At 35.4% G+C, this 20,160-nt stretch overlaps 3 protein-coding genes across 3 annotated transcripts; all 3 read left to right on the forward strand.

Moving 5' to 3' along the window:
• Positions 1–1,402: 1,402 nt before the first annotated feature.
• Positions 1,403–13,092, forward strand: LOC132064225 (mitochondrial Rho GTPase 1-like). Its single transcript, XM_059457138.1, has 15 exons — positions 1,403–1,685; positions 2,422–2,660; positions 3,127–3,259; positions 3,461–3,610; positions 3,836–4,012; positions 4,135–4,386; positions 5,145–5,213; positions 6,096–6,151; positions 6,638–6,719; positions 7,510–7,721; positions 7,848–7,914; positions 10,260–10,372; positions 10,947–11,097; positions 11,771–11,957; positions 12,558–13,092. The coding sequence occupies exons 2-15, from the start codon at positions 2,446–2,448 to the stop codon at positions 12,629–12,631; spliced, it is 1,938 nt and encodes a 645-aa protein (XP_059313121.1). The 5' UTR covers positions 1,403–1,685; positions 2,422–2,445; the 3' UTR covers positions 12,632–13,092.
• A 2,543-nt stretch (positions 13,093–15,635) lies between these two features.
• Positions 15,636–16,772, forward strand: LOC132064226 (ATP-dependent RNA helicase eIF4A-like). Its single transcript, XM_059457139.1, has one exon. The coding sequence runs from the start codon at positions 15,933–15,935 to the stop codon at positions 16,515–16,517; it is 585 nt and encodes a 194-aa protein (XP_059313122.1). The 5' UTR covers positions 15,636–15,932; the 3' UTR covers positions 16,518–16,772.
• Positions 16,773–17,669: 897 nt separating this feature from the next.
• On the forward strand, positions 17,670–18,550 carry LOC132062096 (eukaryotic initiation factor 4A-6-like; the record flags this gene model as incomplete). The annotated part of the gene is made up of 1 exon (XM_059454739.1): positions 17,670–18,550. A coding segment is annotated over one exon (768 nt), but the record flags the coding sequence as incomplete, so codon positions are not given.
• Positions 18,551–20,160: the final 1,610 nt, after the last annotated feature.

The following is a 20,160-nucleotide window of genomic DNA, read 5'->3' on the forward strand; positions in this document are numbered from 1 at the left end:
ACTCTATGCATCATCTAGTGAATGGGATCACGTGTTGCACGTTCTTATATAACAATGTAAATTATATTATCAAAGCCTCAATAAATACATAAAATACTGAGAATCAATTGCAAAAGAAAGTTAAGAAAGTTGATGGTAAACTCTTCTTTGATCATTTCTTAATTAGTTTAATGTAGTTGCAGCTTTGGAATATGAAAAAGAGTTGGCGTAATGACTTTTAGATTTAGTTGTTTTACTGAAGATGACCAATCAAGTTAAACGAATAATTAAAGGTTTTACAATGCGACCAGAGCTATTCTGGGATTATCTAGGGTGGTGCCATTTTTTCTTGTGGTTGCTCGTGCTTGGCCATCAAGCATATGCACTTTGATGCTCAAATGAATTTTTAGCATGACGACAAAGCTTGATTCTAACAAGTGGTATCAAAACCAAAACATCAATTCTTAAACTAAATATCGCACGTGGTAGATGTGTTGGCGACAATTGTTGGATAATGCACACCAACATCCTACCTTAGCTGAGCCCCATATGACGCATGGATTTGGTGTGGCTTGGGCCAGAATCATGATTAAACTTAGCACTTGTTTGATGGACTTGATTAAGAAAAAACATTACGTCATTTATATCAGGTATAATTTTTGACATGATGATAGACACTTGATTGATTCTTTTGATTGCAGTGTTGTATTACTATTTATGAACACGTAGTGCGTTCATTTATTCGTTAACAGAGGTGGCTTAAGCCGAAAGCAAGTAAAACACTTGCTTTAGGCCTCAAAAATTTAAGTCTCCAAAAATATTAAACATTTTTATATGATGCATACAATAATATAATTTATTTAAAATATATTAATAATTTTCACTCACACTTAGTCATATAAAAATTGTCTAACTATATCCTCATATAAAAATTAGTCTTTTGCATCAATGTAATAAATAAACTTACATTAACAACTAAGTATTTTGCTTTTCTTAGTTTGAACATTGCTACGTAAAATAGAAACCGAGGAAGTATTTCCTCTGTTTTAATTTATATGGTACAGTTTGAATTTCAAGGGTCAAAGTTTTTTGTTTTACTATGTATCTCGACATGAATTTTAAAGTTTTTTGAAATAAAATTTATATGTTTGGAGACTCGTAAAAAGTACTATAAATCACAATAATTGACAATTTAAAATTATTGAAAGACGCATATGCAAAAATGACAGTAAAAAAAAAAAAATGCCGTTTAAATTTCGAAATCTGAAAATAAGAAAGGAGAGAGTAATTATATACACGAGTTATAGACTTCAGTTGGAAAATTAACTTGCTAAACAGTAACATAAAAGTAAATAAAAAGCAGCACAATTTAGGTCATTACGCAGTGTTATCGTACGATAAATATGTCCAAAGGGACAACCAACAGGTATTGGAATAGAATCTAGTCTAGTGTCGCCGCCCCTTTACCTTTAGAACGTTTCTACAAAATTCACGTATGTACAAAATATTTTTTCTGAAACCCTTGAGTTTCATTCACACCCAAAAACCCTTTTATACACAAAAACAAAAAAACCCCTAAAACTCTAAACACGTCTCTTTGCCTTCAAACTCTTGTCAAAAATCTTTTTCTCCAAGCTTCCTTCCTCCAGCAGTCTATTTTAACATCCCTTGAGGCTTCACAAATTCCCCAAATCTCACATTCAAAGGTACTTTTCTCAATAACCCAATTACTTATTCTTTGTTGGGGGGGGGGGGGTTAGAGATTTAGCCATTTGAATCTAATAACAGTTTGTTGGTATATTTGTTTACTTATTGGTTGTTGTATGTATTGTCTTCTTGGAAAGACTGTTGGGATTTTGATTCCTAAATACTTGTAGGTACATACACACAATCTTGATATCTCTATTTGTTTTTGTTTTCCATATATTGTGTTCTTGGTGAATACCCAGTTACTTGTATGTATGTACACGTGGCTTATTTTCTTTTGTTTGGTTTAGGGTTTTAATCTTTTAAATGAAGCAATATATTGTCACTCTTTATTCTTTTGTGCGAAAATATTGTCTTTTTAGTGAAGACTCTTGTTTGGTTACTGAACCCTTGTTTGCTTCTGCTGCTAATGCTTTGAGGAATTTGGAGCATATTGGGAAAGTTCCTAAGGAGCTTAAACTTAAAGGAATGGAAATGATGTTATGCTGAATGTGTTTCGGATAATTGTGTGATTTCTTTGAATCTTTCGTGGCAATTTTAAATTTTGATAGTGTTCATGATGATTTTGAGGTGTTTCAAGTGTGTTATTTTATTTTTGAGCTACTTACATTGTGGTTTTATCACCGAAAAGGAAGGAAAAAACTGAACAGAGAAATTAGGTAATTTGTATATTATCGTGTTGTGACAATGTGACATGATCTAATTAGTATTTTTTTTTGTTGTGTGTGTGTACAGAGGGAGAGAAAGAGTAGTGAGTGAATGGCAGGAGGTGGTCCAGCTGCTGGAAGGGGTGATGCCCCAGGTGTTCGGATAGTGGTTGCCGGTGATGCCAAAACTGGAAAGTCTAGCTTGATCTTGACGGCCGCCACTGATTCTTTTCCGCCCAATGTACCCCCCGTGTTGCCGCCTACGAGGCTCCCTGATGATATCTATCCTGATAAAGTACCTGTAACTATTATTGATACTTCTTCTAGGTGCTCATCAAATTCCTTGCTCCATTTTTTTATTGTTGGTTCCTTGGCTAGTAATTGTGCCTTTTCTACTTGGTAACTTGCATTTACACTGTGTCTGTAGTTCTGTGACAAGAGGTTTGTTTTAATTACTCTAGTATTTATTATTTTGTCGGCAAGTATCTCCCCGTGTTCTAGAGGTCTCTCTTCTGGAAAGGTCAAAGATGTTTTTTTTTTTTTTCCTTTTCATAGTTCCATATGGCCTGCCCTTTGTTTCCAGTTGTCTTATAGCAGACCTGCCTACAAATCTTTCCGTATAGAAGGTTCGTGCATAGAGATGAAATGCCCTTTGTATGCGCGAGATTAACATATATCCAAGTTTGGATACATCTTGTTGCTTGTCTGGGATATTTTTGGTTCCTCCAACAGTAGCTGTTTATAATATATGAAATCTGTTGGTTCAGTTCTGATTTCATACTTTGTTATACAGTACTGAAAATAGAGCTAAACTTGTGGAAGAGTTGAAGAGAGCTGATGCAGTTGTACTGACTTATGCTTGTGATAAGCCTGCCACTCTTGATCGGCTGAGTACTTTCTGGCTCCCCGAACTCCGCAGATTGGAGGTTTGTACCAAGAATATGTGTATTGAGTAAACTAATCTAGTAAGTTGCATAACATATTCTTTTTTTTTTTTGTGTGTGTGTGTGTGTGGGGGGGGGGTTCGAATTTCTCTAGAACTGTGGGAGTAACAACTCATTACTTATATGTCCGACAAATTTGCCTTGTATTTTACTGATGATATTGTGGACTACATAATTGAGCAGGTTAGGGTTCCTGTCGTTGTCGTGGGTTGTATGCTTGATAAGAGGGATGAACAGAACCAAGTCAGTTTGGAGCAGGTGATGTCACCAATTATGCAACAATTTCGAGAGATTGAAACATGTATTGAGTGTTCAGCATACAAACATATCCAGGTAAGTCAATTTACTTCTAAGTCTTGGCACCATCTCTTTGTAGTTGATACTTGATACTGTTAAGCTAAGATGACTACAGAAACTTCTCATTGTCAAACAATTTGGTATTTCTCCTAATCTAAATTTTGATCTTCTTCTTCCTTTTGAGTAAAGAAGGAAGTGTTCTTTGTAAGTTGCTCAGATGTATTATTTCTCTCCTTTTGCTCATAAATGGTATGCTCGCAGATTCCTGAAGTTTTCTACTATGCACAAAAAGCTGTGCTTCATCCGACAGCTCCACTATTCGATCAGGAGGCCCAAACTTTAAAACCTCGATGTGTCAGGGCTTTGAAGCGGATATTTATTCTTTGTGATCTTGATAGAGATGGTGCCCTAAGTGATGCAGAATTAAATGATTTTCAGGTCATATACTTCATAGATTTAGCCTAAATTTTTTCTAGTCACTGGATTTAGCCACTGACTTGTGTCATGGAGAACTAATGTTTGAGGTCGGGCATTTCTGCAATCATTCAATAATTGTGTAGGTCAAATGCTTCAATGCTCCACTACAGCCTTCTGAGATAGTTGGTGTTAAGAGAGTTGTGCAAGATAAATTACAGGAAGGTGTCAATGAACGCGGTCTTACATTGACAGGTTTCCTGTTTCTTCATGCATTGTTTATTGAAAAAGGGCGTCTGGAGACAACCTGGACTGTCCTGCGGAAATTTGGCTACAACAATGAGATCAGGCTTAGTGAGGATCAGCTTCCTCCTCCCATCAAGAGACATCCTGACCAGGCAAGTTTATCCCTGAACTGGAACTGAAGTTGACACTTCCTATGCTTTTCTTACACTAGGCGCATTTTCTTTCTCTCCATTTCCTTCGTCTTCGTTTTGTCATTCTTACTGAGCAACAGAAGTCAAAACTTTTTTCCACTATTCTTTCCAGTTATTGCTCCCATTTAGCTCTTGGCCTGATATTTACCTTCTCTCTCTCTCTTTTTTTTTATTTTTTTTTATTTTTTTTTATGAGTAAATGTCCAGGGTCCGATTTTGCCTTCACCTTTTTTTGTGCTTTACTCATTTGTAAGACAATCATGTTATTTTTCCTGATTCTATATCTATTTGGTGTTCAAGCTTATAATGCAAAATATGCAAGTATTGCATCTACTAGTTCAAGTAGTGGTTGCATATAGTGCACTTTCTAAAAAGTATGCTTGAAGAGCGGAAAATTCTATAAGTCTGGCCTGCATGTTTCTCCTTTTAGTGTATTGTTCTCGTTGTCTCTTTCCCATGAAGAGCAGATTGGTTAATTCCATGGCTTGTGGGGGAAAGAACTCAGAATAAATTTATGAAGTTGCTTATTAACTTTCTGCCCACTCTTCATTGCTTCTCTCTTCTTTTTTATGTAGTACCATCCATTAATGTGTGCTGTTTATTTCAAATTGCTTTGATGTTACGACAGCTTCAGACTTTGATGATTCATCTTGCTACTTAATTAAACACGAGCCTTCACTTTCACATTGAAATACTGAAGTTTTCTTGCCCTCTTGTAGAGTGTGGAGCTGACCAATGATGCATTGGACTTCCTCAGAAGAATCTTCTTCACGTTTGACATTGACGGTGTATGCACATTTTCTCTCTAAAATCTTGAAGTTCTGGTATACAAGTTCATTTCAGAGCATTGTTGAGATTACTTGTCCTATGTAGGTTTGAAGTTTCTAAGGTCTGTTTAGTATGATTGAGATGTTCCTATGGAAAATATTGGATACTAATTTCAAAATCATTCATGACCTTGGTTGGACATGAGATCTATTAGCTTAAACAGCAGAAGTTGAGGAACGGGGCATGTAATATGTGTTTTAATGATAATTTTGACAGTTTCAAAAAATATTTATGTGGTAATTAAAAACAAATAACATTGAGCAAGCGTTGAGATAGTACAGGAAAATAGATTCTTGAGCGGAAAATTATATAGTGCAATCACACATTTCATCAGGGAAAACGGTTCACATGGCATACCAAATACACTCTTTTTGTTGGAAGGGTTTGGTTGCTTGGATTTTGTGTGTGTGTGTGGTGGGGTGGGGGGTGGGGTGGGTGTAGATTTGATTGAAGGTGCTATGGCTAATGAATTTTACAGGTTCTTTTGTTTCCATCATCAGCTCTTCTAGGTTGGCCATCTCCACAATGTTGCCCTTAAGACCGTCTTGCTAAAGAAAGTTGTTGGTGTGTGATGTAGTTTTGGACCTAGCTACTTGATACTGAAGCAGGATGTGTAGGATATTGCAATAAATTGTTAATATAGTTTAATCTATGTCAATTGTTTTGATTTTTAATTTATGGTAAAGGTACTTCTCGGTACTTACTCAGCTATTTGTTTGGTTATTTATTCGTTTTGTTTATTTTGGTTGCTCAGAGCTTAAATTTGATTTTATGTAAACATGCTCTGATGATGTGTACTGTCGTCTCACAACTTAAAAAACTTTGTTTGTGGTCTTAATCAGGATGGTGCCCTTCGATCCAATGAGCTTGATGACTTGTTTTCCACTGCTCCGGAGAAGTAATATGGCTTTCCTAGTATCTTATGCTCAGTTATTTTCTTTTTGATTTTTGCTACTTTTAAATGAGGATGACATTTTTGATATTACGATAGGCTTTTATGCCGGTTTCATATTGAGCTGGCGAGGTATTTGTGGCCTCTGTTTCAAAGAGGGAAACAACTATTCAGGCATGCCAATAATTGGTGTTGAACAACATTCTGGATAATGAGCTGTTAAGAAATTATTGTGAATAACCTTATAAAAATAAGACAATACAACAACATATCCAGTGTATTCCCACGTATAAAAATAAGGCAATACGGTGAAGGAAATAAAGTTTCAATAGACTATGAGGATGTTGTTTTCACCAATCAGATAAACTATGAGCATGGTGTTCTGTTGGTCAAACATTCTCATAAATGCATGAGTTAGGACCAAAAATGGGGAAAACGTGGTTTTGAAGCTGTATTTCATCCTAACTGATGGTGTTTATCTTTGTATTTCAGCCCCTGGAGTGAAGCTCCGTATAAGGATGCTGCAGAGAAGGATGCCTTGGGAGGACTCTCTGTTGATGGTTTTCTTTCGGAGGTACATATTACTGGAGTATTTTTGTTGACTTGCACAGCTGCATATTCTATCTATGTTAAAAAGATGACACTGTGGCATGCTAAATGTAAATTCTTGTCGAAAGTGGAAACATGGGAGATGGGTGTTACTTCTACGGATTGATATGCTTCTCATTTTTGTTCGCTTGCTTCTTGGAGTTACAACATGCCATATTCTTCCTTAGAGCCCATTTAAGTTGGCTCAATATTTTATGTGCATTACAAATGTGAGCTATGTCGGCCCCAAGCCTGAAAAAATGTGAAGGGTTGCAGTAGGTTCATGACCAGTGCTAAAATATTTTTGATGGACCCTCTAAATATTGAACCCAGATAAAGTGGAATGGTTAGTTTATATAGCTGAGCTTAATTAGCTTGGTATTGAATGTATTTGGTTGATTGATTTTAGCCTCATAATGGTGTAATTCCATGCAAACAAACAAACAACAACAAGCCCAGTAGAATCCCACCATGCGGGGTCTGGGGAGGGTAGAGTGTACGCAGACCTAACCCCCACCTTGAAAGGTAGGGATAATGGTGTAACTCCATAAATGCCAATATTGGCCTCACAGGAATTGATGAACTTGCCAGTTTCTAAATCTGCCACGGTTATTCCATCTCCTGAAAAAAAAATCTGCCACGGGTCGTTTACTACATCTTGCACTTGGGATCAGAATTTTAATTTTATAAGCTGCCTCTATATGATGCGTGTTGTCTTTGGTTTGATGTTTCCAACTGCTATGATTCTGATGTTTCTTTCTGTCCTTTGGATGCAGTGGGCACTGATGACACTTCTTGATCCCATTTATAGTGTGGAGAATCTTATATACATTGGATATGCTGGTGAGCCCTCGTCTGCTATTCGTGTAACTCGAAGAAGACGTTTAGATCGCAAGAAGCAGCAGTCTGATAGAAATGTCTATCAGTGTTTTGTCTTTGGGCCAAAAGAGGCTGGAAAATCAGCCATTCTGAATTCGTTTATTGGAAGGTTTCTCTTCTGAAGCTGTTGCTCATCAACCTTCTGTCCCGAAATTTAATTGAGAAAGATTTTTATTCGATGGCCCATTTTCTGTTGTGCTTATCTGATTTGTATTTACTGTAATTTGTAATGCAGACCGTTCCCAGAAGAGTATGAATCAACTACTGCTGATCAATATGCAGTAAATGTCGTTGATGTAGAGGTAAGAGATCTTATCATTTTGGTTGGTCGAAAGACAGTTGCCTATAGATAGCACCACTAGTTGGAAGTATGGGAAAAAGAGAAGACAGACACACATTTAAGTATATTCTTGATATCTGATACATACCTGCACGGTCCTTTGCTTCTTGGCTAATGTTGAAATTACAAAACGAATTATGAGAATGACAGTCCTGCTGTATGCTTAACTGATGAAATGGTACGAGAGATGGTTATGCAAATAGATTTGGCATGTGAAATTCTCAGCTTTACTGATCTTCTTATGGCATTAAGTCATTAAGGGGTCGTTTGGTAGCTGGATAAGAGACAAGTTATTCATGTATTAATTTCTGCATTAACTTATACCATGTTTGGTAGCTAGTAAAGAGACATCTTATTCATGTATTAATTTTTGCATACTTATACCGCGTTTGGTAGCTAGTTAGGAATAAGTTATTCATGTATAAAATTAGTACGACGTTTGGTTTGCAATTTAGAAACCCGCATAACTAATACATGTATAAGTTATGAGGGAATTTATGTATTATTTTATGCGGGGTAGAAGATGGAATAACTAACATGGATAACTAATACATGAATAAAAAGTTGAAATAACAATATTACCCTTATCATTCCCCACTTAAATACTTTCCTTGTCTAAACCATATTTTTATATAGTTTTTTAATATAATATTTTAATATTTTTCAAATAAATAATATTTTAATTTAATTGTAAACAAATTAATTTTAAGAAGTATATAATATTTATTAACTTTTAATATAACAAACTACAAACCAACATCCAAAGAAATAATTTGTGCATAAGTAAACCTTGCATAACTAAACCATGCATAACTAATTACTAATACCTGCATAACTAATACATGCATTACTAATACCTCCATAACTAATACCTACATTACTAATACCCGCATAATTAATACCGCATAACTAATACCTGCATAATCCTAACCAGCTACGAAACGACCCCTAAGTGTTGGAGCTCTGAGAGTGATAAAGCAACCTTGAATGGTGAAAGGTTGCTGAAAAGGAGTTGGTCTAAGATGTTAGTATAAATTTTTATTAGTTACATATGGTGTGTGGGCCGACACCTTTCTCTGTGATGAGGTCCACTTTGAGTTTGTTGTTAAGGAGCCAAAATAAGTTGTAATTGTTGGTACAAAATATATGCTTTCTGATAATTGAGATAACACAGGTAAATAGACAGAAAATGGTTGTATAGGAAAATGACAATGAAGTCAAAAATTAAATTTGTTAGAGACCAGAGGAGCTTGCTTGGGAGATGTACAGAGGCACCATATTTTTATTGAAAGGAGTTCGCCAGGAGTTTGAACTTGTCTTTTCTTTTAATTGTTGGGATGTCATGAGTGCTGAAACTGATCTTGGTAAAGCCCACTGATTCTGAGGAGTAAATGGAGGAATTTTGACTGCAATTTGTCATATAAGAGATAGCATGTCAGTAACTAGGAAATAATCAAATAGATTCGTGTTGCATAATGATAAAATTCAATATATCTTGCAGATAAAACCCATTGACTTCCCCTCATATTTGATGTAATTATAGTCCTTTCTCCTCCTTTTCATGGTTGCAACCCTTTGTAAGGAGAAAAAATTGAACTAAATTAAGATAATAGTTGTAAATATATACGTAGTGCATATTTTTTTATAGTTTTAATTCTTACCAATAACAAGTTCCTTAGGTTTCTCAATCTACAAGGGATGGTTTTGGGATATACTTATGAGCACGAGATTATCAGTTTTTACACTGTATAGAATGCATATGCTATTGTGTTGGAGGTTTTGTTCTATTTTTTTTCAGATCGTTGGTAGAGTGCTGATTGTCAGAAACTAGTAGCGTCCTTAACGACACCTCAAGTTGCATTTATTTATTTGTCTTTTCCCACTTATGAGCCCCCTAAATATTGTGTTATGCTAGTTCTTTTTCTTCTTCTAAACACCAAATTTTGTCTGATAGTTTGCAATCTCTCTCTCTCTCTCTCTCTCTCTCTCTCTCTCTCTCTGTGTGTGTAATGTCGAGGAAGTTTTAGTCAAGTGCATCCTGGCTACTGAAAATACTTTTTGTGCACTTTCTGATCCTATTTTTGTTTTTTTGTTAACGTAAATAATTTTATTAACAAAGAGAAAATCTCCCGTATACGAACTATACCTTAAATAATTTTGTATGATCCGAATGTTACTTCCATGTGTAGTCTTTCTTCTGGTTACTTATTTGCAGTGTCTGGTAGTATATTGATTTCTCTCTTTTGCATCTAATATACTGCCTAAATTTGTCATTAGCGTAAGAATAGCTGTTCTGTACATTGGCAGGGGGCTAAAAAATCTCTTGTGCTACGAGAGATACCAGAAGATGGAGTGAATAAGCTTCTATCTAGCAAGGATGCGTTAGCAGATTGTGATATAGCAATTTTTGTCCATGACAGGTGACTTAAACACATCTTTGCTGAATTGATTCAAGTTGCGTTTAAGAAAGAGAGTGAAAATTGATCACATAAAAGTTGCAACTGGAATAGCTCATATATATATATGTATATATATATAGTTTGTTATGCTAATGTTTAGAAACACAAGTCAGAAGGGGGAACAAAAGGAAAGTTGTGAGAGATAGTTGAGTAGTAATGTTATCTTGAACTTTTGCAAAATCATGTTTTAAGTCCATTGAGCAAGTCTTTTGGGGTAGATATAAATTTTATTGAATGGTTATTTAAAGGAAGTAAGTGAAAATAAATGACCGCGAGAAAACAAATAAGTTCAAGGGGCTACGTGGCTAACCCCGTGAAAACTTACGGGCTAAGGCCTGATAAATAACGCTATGCACATGTTGTCTTCTACAACCACTGGACTTCTACTCCCTTATTACTTGGAAGAAAATGGAAAATAGAAAGAGGAGGAAGAGTGTATCTTTTGTTCCGTCACATTCTTTTTCCTGCTTTCTGGTTTTTCACTTTTGGTTCTTGCATTTGCTAAGTAGCTCATCTTGATACCTTTATTCTTCAGGTCTCGTGAAACTTCCTGGAAGAGAGCATCAGATCTACTGGTTGATGTTGCTAGCCATGGAGAGGCAACTGGTTATGAGGTGCCTTGTCTCATTGTAGCAGCTAAGGATGATCTGGATCCTTATTCGACGGAAATTCAAGATTCTACTAGGGTAGCTATCCTAAATACCATCAAGAATTGAGTATTTTTTTTTTTTGGTCAAATAGTAATTTTTCAGGTGGTTCAATTTATTTCCATACTGGAGCTCCAGCATTTCCAGTGAAATGCTTTTTACCTCCATGAAGTTTACATATGTGATTGCTGCAGAGTGATGCTCAGCTGTAACTGGTGCATGTGATTGAGTGTGTCTAGGGGTGGCAACATTAGCCCATGAAAACATAACCAACCCGTTCAATAACTCGCCCATTTGTTAGCTCAACCCATTTTGACCGGCCCATCTAAACTCTAAAGTCGGGGGCGAGTTGGGTCATGACCTGTTTTATAGCCCATTTCAGCGCAACCTATTTCAACCCAAGTAACCTGCCCATTTATGAACAAAGCCCATTTTGACCCGCCTAATTTAGCCCCCCCCCCCCCCCACACACACCCACACACACACACACACACACACACACACACACAAAAACACACACACACACAAAAAAAAAAAAAAAAACCCATTTGGCACCCCTAAGTATATTTGTTCCTGGTGTAATTTATCTGCTGTACCTTCTTTTTAATTAAAAGAGGCAAAACCTACATGATGTAGCATCTAAATTGTTAGGCACTTTGTATGTTTAGAATAATTTGATATTTTCTAAAGCCTTGATGAATTTGTTTAATAGGTTAGCCAGGATTTAGGGATAGAAGCTCCTATACCCATCAGCACGAAGCTTGGAGATTTCAGTAATTTGTTTCAAAGGATAATTACTGCAGCGGAACATCCACATTTGAGCATTCCTGAAACAGAAGCAGGAAAAAGCCGTAAACAATATCATCGGCTCGTCAATCGATCTCTCATGTTTGTATCAGGTAATAATTTGACTTGAATTCCTTCTGGAGCTTAAAGAACTTTCTGCAGCAATTAAATTTAAGAAACTACAATTAGAACAAACAGTAATTGTGGGTTTCACATGTATATTTCCTTATCCGTAGAAGTTAACAGTTGATGAGTCAGTGGTATCTTCTAGTTTTAATAGTGGTGAAGTTTATGTTCAAAAGGTTTCAATTGTCTTGGATATCTCGAGCCTTACTGATACTTTATTTCCATCATGTCAAACATTTCCATTGGAAGCCATACTTGGGAGCTAATGGCTTTTACCCTGCTATTATTCGACTCTGATGACTGCAACGTAGTTCTTGATAGGGCTATAATTCTGACCTAGATTAGTGTCCAACACTTAGGTTCCCTTTGACTATTAGAACCCTTGTGCTTGTAGAATCACATCTTTTTAGTTTGTTACCCGGCTCGAATTGTTGGCTTGAATTCGCCATAATTTATGCTTGAAGATGGGATTGGGGGGGTTCAGATGTGGAGGGTACATACTCTTTATATTCGGGCATTCTCTAAATTTTATCATATCTCCAGATGCTTTGTCATCTTTCATTGTTCTAACTCTATTGCTGTCACAGTTGGGGCTGCTGTAGCTGTTGTGGGACTGGCAGCTTACCGTGTTTATGCTGCGCGGAAGAATGCATCGAGCTGAGATTGTTCGAAGCAAAATATGCCAGTCATTGTGTCAAATGTCAAGTTTCTCTTCTCTGATCACTTGTGCCATGGTTTATTGTTTGGTTTTCTGCTAGTCTGCATCTCTCCGAATTCCAACTTGAAGGAAAATGCAGAATTTTTTTGTGTTGCTGCTTTAGATCTGTTGCATAGTTAGCCGCTTTTCTTTGTAGCATCTCAGTTGGAAAGTCATGGACGTGCCTTTTCGAAGTGGAGCAACCCCATTGCTGTCCTGAATACTGGCAGGGTTGATTTGCTGCGAAATAAAATTTGTTTAAAATAATTGGAAGTAAACGTGAAGCAACCTTTTAGTTTATAGCATATTTAAAGAAAATTTCAATTGAAATGTTGTAGGATTTTGAATTTTTGCCAAGTTGTCAGGTGTCTCCTATATATTGTTGAAGAACTAACTAATATTATCCAGTTTCCTAGTTTGCATTATTCCTTGATGGACAATATTTGTGGGAAACGTTGTAATTCATTTTTAGTTAAAGTTCCTTGTATCCGTTTTTCCTAGTCACAATTTACAACCTTTTCAGCAATATCTAATTCGAGCTTCAATTAAAACTGCTATAATCGGCCTTGGAGTAGATTCCAAGAGTTTTTTAGTGTCAGGCCGTGCTAAAACTTGTTCTGGGCTAAAAAATGAATGGGAAAGGAAGCAACTTTATATTTAGTGGATTCTTCAAGGTTCGGTCGTTTTTATTTTTTCAGAAATATAGTAAGTGTTGGTACTTATTTTGACGCTGAAGCAGAGACTGATTTTGTAGATTATCTAACGCGCCTAGATTAAATTCTAAATTTGCTACGATCCTAAAATCTGTTATATTTGAAAAGCAAAGTAGGTTAATTTTAAAGCCTCTAACGTAATCATATGTCTACTTACATCAGAATTTTTAAGTTTAAAGGCCACAAATATAAAAGGAAAGAGGGAAAAACGGAAAAAACCAAAATATTAGGAGCTGGTCACGCTTAACCGAAAATTGAATGTATTCGAAAAAGGAAAAGGAAGGAACTGAAAATTGAATGCATTCACGCCAAAACCTAAAATCATGGTTTTTCTTTTTTCCTATTCTGTTTTGGACTTTATTTCCAAGTCAAAGCATTTTCTTGCTCTCCAAGTATGTTAGAATTTTATTTCTAGTCTTTTTCAATTTTTTTTTTTAATTTCTAGTCAACTTTTTTTTTTTTTTTTTTTTTTTTTTTTTTAGCAAGGGCGTCTCAACAATATTGAGGGTCTAAAGCCAAATTTGAGAGAAAGACACTATTCTTTTTTAAAGAAAATATCATCATAATTTTTATTTAAAGTCTACTTTTCTAGCTTTTTTAGATCCAAAGTTATTAATTACCATTTTATAATCGATTTTTTTCCTAACAATTGCTTTTCAATTGATAATACAGTCAAACCTCTCTATAACAGCATCCGCATATAACAACACCTCTCTATAGCAGGCAAATTTTTTCGAAACCGAATTTTTATGTATTATTTTACTTCTCTATAACATCATTTTATCTATAACAGTAACAGCCAACTTTATAACAGTACATTCTTTGTAAAATTACCCCTCATATAACAACTATCTTTTTTTTGGAAACATAATAATTAACCATATTTATAAAAATAGAATATCTATGATAACCAACAATAAGTGTATAGATTTTGACCAAATATTTGATCTTTTATTACACTATTTATGACAAAGAATATTATATATATATATATATATATATATATATATATATCATTAAAAGATTTTCCTTCATTATATCAAGTGTGATTAATCTTAGAATTTGACAATAAAAAATGAAAAATTAGATTTTATGCATTTTTTTTTATAACAGTGAAATATTATTTAATGTCAATGCTATTATATGTAGGGGTGTCAATGGTACGGTTCAGGCGGTTATTTTATAAAATTTATACCGTATCAATTTTTTGGTTATTTCATTTTGTAGAACCAAAATTAGACTTTCGAAACTGCCCCATCATATCGGTTTCTCTTCGGTATCGGAATGGTTCGGTTAAGTTTCATTTGTTTTGGTTTAAAAAAGAATATCATGTTATAGTCACTGGTAAAAGTTACGACACAATATTATACATATTTTTATAAGACTTTGATAAAAACTCTCTAGATATTTTCTTGATTAAAAGGTGATGAACCAAGAAAATATGAAAGACGACAAAAATAAAAATTGATCCTAGTATTTTACAATAGTGTAAAATAACGTTAGAAAAAAAAAAATTAGATCGCACGAAGCGGAAAAATCAATCAAGATGAGACTCAAGAACTGAGACTACTAAGATTGAGTATCCAATAAGAGGATTTAAAATCATAAGATCGAGAGGAAAGATATCTAATACTTTGTAGTTTTCTATCCAAGATCATTGGAATACCTTGTAGCTTACTAGTTACTATTCGAGCGCTATAACTAATTTAATTTCAATAGGAGTAATATAATATGTTCCAAAATTGGAACTTTAGGTGTTAATTATGTTGCGGCTTGTAGTAATTTTCATCATCTCAAACCCAAGGCGAAAATTTTAATATTTTATTATCTTTAAATTTAATATGTAAAATATATTTTATATATTCGGTATTTTTTCGATTTATTTTTCTAAAATTAAAACCTACCTAATTATTCGGTACAGTTATAAATTATATAAAAACTGTCGGTTTTATTGAAAACTAAATCGGTCTTTGTACGGTTCGGTTCGGTTCGGTTCGGTTTGGTTCGGTAGGTTAAGTTGATTTTTTGAAAATCATTGACACCCTAGTTATATGTGTATAGCAACAAAAAAAACGTTGGATCCAACTATCTTTGTTATAGAGAGGTTTGGCTATTTAGCTAATCCATTCAATTTATCTCGAGACATTGTTGATCTTAGATAAGATTTTATTATTTTTAATTTTGGAAACTTCTTTCGGCTAAGACAAAAGTTATATATATAAAAGGTACATCGTTAAAGAAAAAATGGGCCCAAAAAAATTAAAATCCTAAGGGATTGCTTTATTGACCTAATAGTCGAGATAGTTATTTCCATAACCAATTTTGAGTAGGAATTGTAGGCTTTTCTTGGACGCACTCCCACTCTATGAATAAAGATTCTTTCTTTGTTCTTAATTACCCTTAATAATATTGAGAGTGCTAATATTGTGTTCCTGAACTCCATCCGACGAGTTTTTGGGGGCAAAAGCTGCAGTCTTTAAAAACCATAATCATCAACAAGAATTCCCGTTTTCTCAAATCTTCAAATTTTCCTTTGAACGCACTTCATAGTCATGGCAGGCTCGGGTTCTAAGTTTGATGCTCGTCAATTCGATGCGAAGATGACAGAGCTGATTGGTACTGAAAAAGAGGAATTCGTCACGTCCTATGATGAGGTTGACGAGAGTTTTGATGCCATGGGTTCGCCAAAAGACCTTTTGAGGGGCATCTATGCTTATGGTTTTGGGAAGCCATATGCTATTCAGCAAAGGGGCAGTGTTCCCTTTACCAAGGGCCTTGACGTTATCCAGCAGGCACAATCAGGAACTGGAAAGATGGCAACTTTCTGCTCTGGAAAGAAGGGGGGAATTGGCAGCAACTCAACAATTTCAAGCTTGATTGAGGCCCAAGAAAAGGCAGCAGCAGAGATTCACAGGTTGCAGGCTGAAAATGCCATATTGAAAATTGAACTGAAGCAGCTTGCAGGGAAAGCAAGGGAAACAGGTCCCAGTGGTCCTTTGGAGGAGGCCAATTCTCAGCTACAGGCTGAAAATGACCAGCTGAAGCAAAAGGTGGAGGAACTAAAGGAACAACTGATCCATGATCAGAGGACTGCAAATGAGAGGATGGACAAGCTCCTTAAAGCTCTGGCTCCTTAAGCTCTTCCCTATTAAGCCCTTCATCTCCTTAATCCCCATGTCCTTAAGCCTTCTCAATCCCTTTGAATTTCTGCCCTTTTGACTCTTGTCTCTTAATGACGTTGGTACTTTTGGTTGTTTGATTATTACATTATGTACTGTTTAAACTACTAAGTTATTTTGATGTGATCAACGTTGGGCATCTTCTCTGTGGTTTGCAATGTTATATAACTTGTTTGTCTCTATTATTACTTATGATGTGTTGCCCAGTGGCCATGACTTAATGTTCCTGAACTTCTTTTTTGCTTGTGCTGCTATTATAACTCTTTTCAATGATGCCAAAAGGGGGAAATTATTCAGGGGTTTAATTGATAGGGTCTTGATACTTGCTGATATTGTTGTTACTGTTAACATGTTGTGGTGAAAGAAAGGTCTGATTCTCAGGGGGAACAAGTAGGAATCTAGTTCTCATGGGGAATATCAATTATGGGTTTGTCATCAACAAAAAGGAGAAATTGATAAGTTATGCTATTTCGTGTTCTGATGATTTACCAAACATACTCGAGGAACCAGCTAGGGACCAAATACGGTCAGGTCCCCTAGCCGTTACAGGGTCAACTAAGCTGCTGCACTGTACCGACTGACAGCAGTGCAGCAGCACAACTGCAGTTTGCTAGAGGCCAAAACTACATGAAATGTCTCTCTCATATCATCTCACATGCTCCACTATATAAATAATATGTTACAAGTGTAACCTTAACACTTTGCAAATCTGAAAATCACATATTCCAAGTGCTAGCCGCCACTGCTCTCTAGGTGTTTTCAAGAACAAAGCTTCGACAAACTCAAGGACCAGATCTCAATCACTGAAGATTTCTTAAGTCTTTAGGTTTGTTGAGTCTTTGTATTTTGGTCTTTATTTGTATTCCTACACTACTTTCAAGAAGTGTCATATTAGGACGGATTGTCAACCTTTTCTCAGTTGTGTACTTGGCTAGATTTAATCAAGATTTGTTTTTTGCGATAGAGTTATTGTAAAGGTCTTACAATAGAGTTGTTGTAAGGGGGAAGGGATTAAGAGTTTAATTCCTAGGTTGCAATAGGTTGTAATATGAAGTTGCTCATTTATAGTGAAGTTTGGGAAATCCTACTCCGGTAGGTCGTAATTTTTAATCCCTTAAGCAAGGAGTTTTTCACGTAAATATATTGTGTTATTTACTTTCTGTTTTACTTAAGGGAACAGATAGAGATCCTTATTCTCTATACTGTTTGGTGGACTCATATATTCTATCAAGAGGTTTCAAGGATCAGATTTATGACATCTTCCAGCTTTTGCCACTAAAAATCCAAGTCGGTGTTTTCTCTGCCACATTGCCGCCAGAGGCTCTTGAGATTACTCGAAAGTTCATGAACAAGCCCGTGAGAATTCTTGTGAAGCGTGATGAGCTCACTCTTGAAGGTATTAAGCAATTTTATGTCAATGTTATAGAGGAAGAGGGCAAGCTTGAAACACTTTGCGATCTTTACGAGACCTTAGGCATCACCCAGACTATCATCTTTGTTAATACCAGCCGAAAGGTTGATTGGCTCACTGATAAAATGCGCGGGCGTGATCATACAGTATCTGCTACTCATGGAGACATGGATCAGAACACAAGAGATATCATTATGAGGGAGTTCCGATCTGGCTCATCTTGTATGCTTATCACAACTGATCTCCTCGCTCGTGATGTCCAGAAAGTCTCCCTTGTTATCAACTACGACCTGCCAACTCAACCAGAAAACTACTTGCATCGTATTTGTCGTAGTGGACGATTTGGAAGGAAGGGTGTTGCTATCAACTTTGCTACCAATGATGACGAAAGGATGCTTTTTGACATAAACAAGTTTTACAATGTCCGAATTGAGGAGCTGCCAGCCAATGTTGATGATCTCCTTTGATGCGATATTTGCTTAACTTTTTATTTTATTTTTAATGTTGTTTCCTATTTTAATGGTTATTTCTTCAGATTCTGCATATATTTAGTTTAAACACTAATATACTGGTGGTTCATTAAACAGTACCTTTTTTATTTATTTTGAGAGTGATTTCATCATGACTTCAGTTTTTTTATATCAAATGGGATTGCATTAGTATGCCATTGCCAATACATGGCATTATTGAATTGGCTAGTTTAAATATAGACAACAAACATAGAGATGAGTACAGTCGAAGCATAAACCAGCAGTTAATATTCAGTCCCTTCACAATTTTGTTTTTCCAAGGCTCCTGCTCCTCAGGCTGTGCATTGAATCCCTACACCTAGAAAGCTCTATTGTAGGTGAACAAATTGATATGTCCTTATTTAACAAACCCTTTCTCCATGAGAAAATTCGAATAGGTCGATCAATCTGTAATTTCACATTTGCTTCTTTCTCTAGCTGCAAACAGTACTTATCAAATCTCTCAACACTTACATGTGGTCCAAATCAAGGGCTGCCAAGAATTTCGTCTCCTGCTCTGCAGTGGTTCCCCTATTTTTGCATAATAAGCATTGTTGTAGCGGCTGAAAAAGTGTGAAAATCTTGTAAGAAATCCAATAGTAATGAGGTTTCAACCATGAAAAATAGAAACATGCCACAAGGACCGAGAATGACATATCATATCCCAAGTATAGATGGTGCTGCTGTGCCGGGCAAGTGCCTTTTAATTTAATTGACCAAACACATACTACTCACCGCAAATGCTTTTTCGAAAAACACTTTTCAAAATAAACTGATTTTAGAAGATTAGACAAACAAGTTATTAGATACACAAGGGAGATATTTGTAGAAGAGGATAGAATTGTCTAGATTATTAGTATCTAGAATCATTACTAGATAAGTATAAATAGGGTGATCTTGTGCATTTGTCACCAAGCCAATTCAAAAAGATATCTCCAATTTCATTTTTCTTTAGCTATTCTCTACAATTCTTATGTTTCTTTTTGGTGCCATATTCTCAGCGCCCTCCCATTATTACATTATCTCAAAGGCTTCAAGGACAAACTAATATTGTCCAGCTTCCTAGTTTCCATTATTCGGCGGTGTACAATTTTTATCGCGATATGCGTATAATTCATTTTTTTTAGTCATTTCAAACTTTGGTCCTCTCTCTGCACTCTTCTCATGAGTCCGGAACCAAAATAACCCAAAAAAAAAGGATATGACCCAAAATATCAAAAGAAAAAAAGAATGTGACAAAATGTTTTGACGCATGAAAATCATGCGTTAAAAGACTTTGGTCCTTCAACGCATGATTTTCATGCGTTATTGGATGCTCTTTTTTTTTTTTTTTTCTTTTCTTTCTTTCTTTTCTTTCTTTTCTTTCTTTCTTTCTTCCTTTCTTTCACACTTTTTTACATACTTTAGCCATAGATTAATCATACTTCGAGACTCCAAAACTTGAATATTTTATATAGAACCCTATTTATTTTTGTGCGATTAATAAGGTAGGCTCAACACATTAAGGATACACAAAACTTTGGATTGTCGTTTTAGTGGTTAAAAAGTGCTCAAAGTCCATTTTTGTTTGAAGACTTGTTGTCATTAGCTTTAAGTTATTTATGTTTTAGGGTTTCGTGTTATTTTTATATTAATGCGTAACTTTATTTTTAGTGATTATAACTTTATTTTTATAATCAAT

The sequence above is a fragment of the Lycium ferocissimum genome, chromosome 7, assembly GCF_029784015.1.
Source record: "Lycium ferocissimum isolate CSIRO_LF1 chromosome 7, AGI_CSIRO_Lferr_CH_V1, whole genome shotgun sequence".
In the NCBI taxonomy this organism is placed as follows: Eukaryota; Viridiplantae; Streptophyta; class Magnoliopsida; order Solanales; family Solanaceae; genus Lycium; species Lycium ferocissimum.

Coding starts and splice junctions, on each gene's coding strand:
- LOC132064225 (XM_059457138.1), top strand. CDS start 2,446: ATGGCAGGAGGTGGTCCAGCTGCTGGAAGGGGTGATGCCCCAGGTGTT. Junction 2,661..3,126: donor ATTATTGATACTTCTTCTAG/GTGCTCATCAAA, acceptor TTTGTTATACAG/TACTGAAAATAGAGCTAAAC. Junction 10,373..10,946: donor GCAATTTTTGTCCATGACAG/GTGACTTAAACA, acceptor TTTATTCTTCAG/GTCTCGTGAAACTTCCTGGA.
- LOC132064226 (XM_059457139.1), top strand. CDS start 15,933: ATGGCAGGCTCGGGTTCTAAGTTTGATGCTCGTCAATTCGATGCGAAG.